Source organism: Nicotiana sylvestris, chromosome 9 (assembly GCF_000393655.2).
Source record: "Nicotiana sylvestris chromosome 9, ASM39365v2, whole genome shotgun sequence".
Classification (NCBI taxonomy): domain Eukaryota; kingdom Viridiplantae; phylum Streptophyta; class Magnoliopsida; order Solanales; family Solanaceae; genus Nicotiana; species Nicotiana sylvestris.
In genome coordinates this window covers 117,470,569-117,476,676 of record NC_091065.1, presented here as the reverse complement: position 1 = coordinate 117,476,676, position 6,108 = coordinate 117,470,569, and the positions used below count along the sequence as shown (strand labels likewise).

Genomic DNA, 6,108 nt, shown 5'->3' with positions numbered 1-6,108 from the left:
TTTTGGGACTACGGATGTGGGATTCCGGTAGCTCCCCCCTTGTCTGTTTACTTTGGGACTACGACTTAGTTTATTGGTAGATCCCCCTGCACAATTATATAGAACTTCGGTAATGCACCCGGTAGATTCCCCAGTACTGGATATTTACATTTGGGACTACAGAATGAGATTTTGGTAGATCCCTGCGCACTATGAGTTAGACTACGGGACGGTACCCGGGAGATCCTTCGGATATATATATATATATATATATATATATATATATATATATATATATATATATATGATGGACTACGGGACGGTATCTCGGGAGATCCACTGGATTTGTAAAAATGGGACTACATGACGGTGTCCTGGGAGATCCCCGATTGTTACTCTCGGTGCTGAGTTGTATTTCCTTTCCATGTTTACCTTGTTCTGTATAGTTGTTGCTGTTCTGTTCACCTTGTGTTATTTTACCATTGTACTCATTTATACTATTCCATTCTATACTATTAATCTTTATATCTTATTTGACCTCAGTAGGGACCTGACCTTTCTCGTCACTACCCAATCGAGGTTAGGCTTGACACTTACTGAGTACCGCTATAGTGTACTCATGCCTCTTCTGTGCATGTTTTTCATGTGCAGACCCAGGTACTGCTGATCAGGCCTACTATTGTTGAGGGAGGCGACTGCATAGAGACTCCGAGGTACATCTGCCGCGTCCCCAGACCAAGGAGTCCCTTTCTATTCTTGCCCTTAGTATTTAGCCCTTCTGCACTTTTCTGTTATTTATTAGAAATTTCGGAGTTAGATCTATGTAGTATTTCTTTCGTAGCTTGTGATTCATGGGTTTCCGGGTCTTGGATTTATGTTTGGTATTGAGAGTTAAACATGGAATATGCCGAGCGGCACATTTACACATTGTTATTGCTTTATTCTGTTTTTAAATTGTTTTACATCCGCAAGTTTGGTTATCTTTCGCAAATTTAGGCTTACCTAGTCGTAGAGACTAGGTACCGTTACGATGGTTCACGGAGGGCGAACCGGGGTCGTGACATCTGCTTCAGTCGTTGATAGAGAAACACAATTTTGTTTCTTGCTATGACAAGATACCAATGCATTTCCCAAGAGTCCACTAGTGCTTTTTCTATCAATCTTGTCACCCGCAAAGTCTGCATCTGAAAAACTTTTTAATGTGAAATTGTTAGAATGATCATACCATAATCCTAGATTAGAAGTACCAATTAGGTATCTAATAATTCTTTTAATGGTAGTGAGATGGGATTCCTTAGGAGCCGACTGAAATCTTGCACACTTGCATATACTGAACATGATATCTGGTAGACTAGTAGTAAGATACAATAGCGAACCAATCATCCCTCTATACATGGTTTCATCAACCTTTTTTCCATTGTTGTCTTCATCGATAATTATTGTTAGACTCATTGGAGTGCCTATTGAATTTTCATTTTCCATTCCAAACTTTTTGATAAGCTCCTTAGTGTACTTGGTTTGGCTAATGAAAATGTCTTTAGGAGACTGTTTGATTTGAAGTCCGAGAAAAAAAGTTCGTTCTCCCATCATGCTCATTTCGAATTCTCCTTTCATGGAATGAGCAAAATCTTCACATAAAATAGAGTTATAACTACCAAAAATGATGGCATCAACATAAATTTGAGTAATAAGATTACCTGAACTAGAATGCTTAATAAAAAGGGGCTGTATCAATATTACCTCTTTTGAACCCTTCATTTAAGAGAAAAGAACTTAACCTTTCATACCGGCATGTGGAGCTTGTTTGAGACCATACAGGGCTTTAGTTAGCTTGTATACATGATTAGGAAAGGAGATGTTTGCATATCCTAGTGGATGCTTTTCATACACTTCTTCAGAGATGTAGTCGTTTAAGAACGCGCTTTTAACGTCCATTTGAAATAACTTGAAACCTTTGTGAGCAGCACAAGCAAGTAATATTCGAATGAGTTCAAGTCTTGCTACAGGAGCAAAGGTTTTATTATAGTCAATTCCTTCTTGCTGGGAGTATCCTTGAGTAACTAATCTTGCTTTTTTTCGAACCACTTGACCAGATTCATTTAATTTGTTTTTGATTACCCATTTAGTTCCAATGATTGAGGAGTTTGAAGGTCTTGGAACCAACTCCCATACTTTGTTTCTTTCAAATTGATCTAGTTCCTCTTTCATAGCACCTATCCAGTGTGTATCCTTCAGAACTTCATCCACCTTCTTTGGCTCAAGTTCAGAGATGAGAGCCACATGAGATTTGTTCTTCTGGGATCTTCTTGTCGTGATTCCTTCATGTGGATCTCCTATAATAAATTTGTGAGAATGGCCAGGTTTGCCCTTCCATTCATTTGGTGTGTTTGAAGGAAGATCTCTTTCTACGTTGGTCGACTGATCTGTTTGAGATGGTTCGTGAACTTCTATAGATTCTTCAGCGGTTGAGTTTGCTGATCAGCTGACTCACTTTGATGATCTTTTCCTGCATTGACAAATTTAGGGACAAAAGGAATTTTCTCATCTTCAGGAAGTTTTTTGGATGAGGGTTAGTATCAACAAAAACAACATGAATTGATTCTTCAATGCAGAGAGTTCTTTTATTATAAACTCTATATACTCTACTTGAAAGAGAGTAACCAAGAAATATATCTTCATCACTTGTCGGATCGAACGTACCCAAATTATCCTTTCTATTGTTGTGAATGAAACATTTGCATCCAAAGGGGTGAAAATAACTAATATTAGGTTTCTTACCATTGCACAGTTCATATGGAGTCTTTTTGAGAATGGATCGAATCAAACACCTATTGATAATATGATAAGTCGTGCTTACATCTTCTGCCTAGAAATAATGAGGTAGGAAAATTTTCACAATCATAGTTCTTGTCATGTCCTATAGGATTCTATTTTTACGTTCTACCACTCCATTTTGTTGCGGAGATCTTGGTGAGGAAAAATTGTGAGAGATTCCTTGATCGTGCAAAATTTCTCAAAAGCTCTGCTTTCAAATTCTCCTCCATGATCACTTCTGATAGAAGAGATGTAGTAACCATTTTCTCGTTGAACCTTCTTACAAAAAACTTCAAAATTCTTTAGAGCATCATCTTTATGACTTAAAAACATAACCCAAGTAAATCTAGAAAAATCATCTACAATAACAAAAGCATATTTTCTACCACCTATGCCAGTAGTTCTAGTTGGTTCAAATAAATCCATATGCAATAGTTGAAGAGGTTTTGAAGTGGAAATAAAACTTTTTATTTTGAAAGATGAGCGAGTTTGTTTTCTGAGTTGACATGCATCACAAATATGATCTTTTGAAAAATCTAGTTTTGGAAGTCTAATGATGAGATCATGTTTAGAAAGCTTTTGAATAGTATGCATGCTGGCATGAACAAGTTTTCTATGCCAACCCAAGGATCATAAACTATAGAAGCAAGACAGATTTGATCCCCGAGATTATCTAGGTTGCTAATAGTATAAACATTTCTGTCTCTATTACCTGAAAGAATGACTTTACCTGATTCATCTTCTATAAACCAACCATGTTTCTCAAAATGAACCTCATAATCATTGTCACATAGTTGACCAATGTTGAGAAGATTGTAGCCAAGTTCATCAACCAGGTAAACTTCATCTACATCACATGTTGGGATTAGAGGTACTTTTCCAACACCAATTACATTTCCATTGGATTTGTCTCCAAATGTAACTGTTTCTCCATCTAGTTTAGAGACTATTTTGAATAGTTGTTTGTCACCAGTCATATGTCTGGAACACACGCTGTCGATATACCATTTTCCTTTTCGATTCTTCTTGCGGTATTCCTGCAAAACAAAATTACTTATTTTTAGGTACCCAAGCTTGCTTGGGTCTTGAAAGATTAGACTGCTGAGTGTTAGTTTGGTTTGAAGATTTTGGTCGCCAGAACCATCTTCTGTTATCCTTAAACCTGCAGCGATTTGAAGTGTGGCCCTTTTTCCCACAATAAAAATAAGATGGACTATTTTTAGAATCCTTTTCAATTTTGATTATGTTCCTGCATTGGTTAGTATTATGTCCATTCTTACCACAGAACGAACACCCATGAGATTTCTTTTGTTTGTGACGAACAGTCTGATTTGATTTGACTGAACTATGACTAGTAGATTTCTGCAATCCATTCAATTGCAGTTGAAATTCATTTACTTCTTCCTTAGCATATCACGTTCAATTTCACAAACTTCTAGATTCAGAACCCATTCTTTCTTTTCTCTGAGAATCTTTCTAAGTTCATTTAGAACTCTTTCAATATCTGCAAGAGAAATATTAACGAATTCTTGGAGTTCATAACATTTAGGACAATTTAGGGGACGCACCTCACTAGTTCCTTCATCTGCCATGAGACCAAGTTGATCTTCTTCTTCTTCTTCTTTATTTATTCCTCTATTTCCTAAGAATCCACACTCTCCTGATTCTTTATTGTTGTCATCTTCTAAGGCCATGAAGCACATATTTTCAATTTCTTCAGGATCAGATTCTTCTTCATCACTCCAGGCTCAAAAAGACTTCTTTCTTTGAAGATTCCTTCTCAATTTTTTTAGTTCTAGACAGTCAACTTGAATGGTCCATGTTTACCACATTCGTAGCATCTTCCATTATTTTCATTATTTATCCTTCCCTTTCTGAAATTTGATTTACCTCTTCTGCTATTTTTGTTTCTCCTCATCATACTGGTTACAACTTGAGAGAACATGGCTATGTTTTCATCTTGTTCTCCTCCTTCATTTTCTTCTTCATCTTCTGGTTCAACCACAGTTGCTTTGAAAGCGTCTATTTCTTCTTTTCTTGTTGAATCTATCTATCAAGTGAGTTTTCTCAAAAGCAATTAGATCACCTCTGAGTTCATCATATGATATTTTATCGAGATCCTGACATTCGAGTGCAATGACTTTTGGCTACCAAATCGTAGGTAGACTTCTGAAAATTTTTCTGACTTGTTCTCCACTTTTTATTGTTCTACCAAAGGATTTCAAATCTCCAAGAATTTTGCTGAACCTGGAGAACGTTGTTTCTGCAGATTCTCCATCTTTCATTTGAAATAGCTCATACTCTCGAACCAATAGATTTATCCTTGTTTCTTTTACTTTGTTTGTCCCTTCACATATGACTTCCAATTTATCCCACATTTCCTTAGCAGTTTCACAGCTTGGAATTTTTTCATATTCTTCACCACTAAAAGCATTGTACAACAGATGTTTTGCTTTGGCATTTATAGTTATAACAATAACTTGCTCATCAGTGTAATCATCCAAGTCAAGTGGATAAGTGGATAATATAACTTGACCATTTTCGTCTTTCCTTGGGGGAATTAGAAGATTTCCCTTTTTGATCACTCGCCAGACTTTGATGTCATAAGACATGGTGTATGTTTCCATATGCACCTTCCAATGAGAGAAATGTTGTCTATTAAAGTGTGGTGGTCGAACTTGAGAAGTTTTCTCTTGAAATAGTGCACCAACGACTGTGTTTGATCACATGATCTTTTCCTTACTGGGTGTTAAACAAAGTTTGTGAGCCTTGCTCTGATACCAATTGAAAGTGCAAGAGGTGGTGAATTATGGTCTGTTAGAAACTTAGTCGATTGATGGTGATATTAGTTGACTAGATCGAGAGCAGAAGTAAAGTTACAGTAAACAAATAAAGGAAGACATACAACAATTTTATACTGGTTCGGTATCGGTGTGGTACTTACATCCAGTTTCCCTTAGGTCATAAGGGTTCCTTTTAGATCTTGAAAGAATTACAACATGGATGGTTTTGATTCGTTCACCACCAATGAAGTACAATAATCAGTGAATCTTAATAATGACACAACTCTCTTTTATGTTCTAAATTCTTCCCATCTTTTGAGACACTGATAAACATTAGATTACAATGTTTAGTCTAAGAAGTAGGGAGACTTAGAAGACAATGTATGTAGTTGCGCATGTCTTCCTATTGAACCAAGCAACCTTTTTATAGAAGAGGAAAATAGCCGTTGAGTTCTTGACCAAAAATAGAGGCACGAGATCTTTGAAAGGATTTGACCCAATGGGTGCTTCTTCGAATTTTGCTCTTTGGGAA

At 36.6% G+C, this 6,108-nt stretch overlaps 1 protein-coding gene across 1 annotated transcript; it reads right to left on the bottom strand.

The window, feature by feature from the left end:
- Window positions 1-1,014: 1,014 nt before the first annotated feature.
- LOC138878110 (uncharacterized) lies at window positions 1,015-5,405 on the bottom strand. Its single transcript, XM_070157769.1, has 7 exons — window positions 4,980-5,405; window positions 4,684-4,843; window positions 4,227-4,525; window positions 3,506-3,830; window positions 2,471-2,524; window positions 1,767-2,312; window positions 1,015-1,676 (listed from the first exon to the last, which is right to left on the bottom strand). Exons 1-7 carry the CDS (start codon window positions 5,403-5,405, stop codon window positions 1,015-1,017), a joined length of 2,472 nt encoding a protein of 823 aa, XP_070013870.1.
- Window positions 5,406-6,108: the final 703 nt, after the last annotated feature.

Excerpts from the sequence above, each read along its gene's own strand:
- LOC138878110 (XM_070157769.1), bottom strand. The coding sequence starts at position 5,405 with ATGTCTTATGACATCAAAGTCTGGCGAGTGATCAAAAAGGGAAATCTT. Across the intron at positions 4,526-4,683 it reads AAACAAAAATAGCAGAAGAG|AAGAATCTGATCCTGAAGAA; the intron begins GTAAATCAAATT and ends GGAGTGATGAAG. Across the intron at positions 2,313-2,470 it reads TGCAGGAAAAGATCATCAAA|GAGATCCACATGAAGGAATC; the intron begins GTGAGTCAGCTG and ends AATTTATTATAG.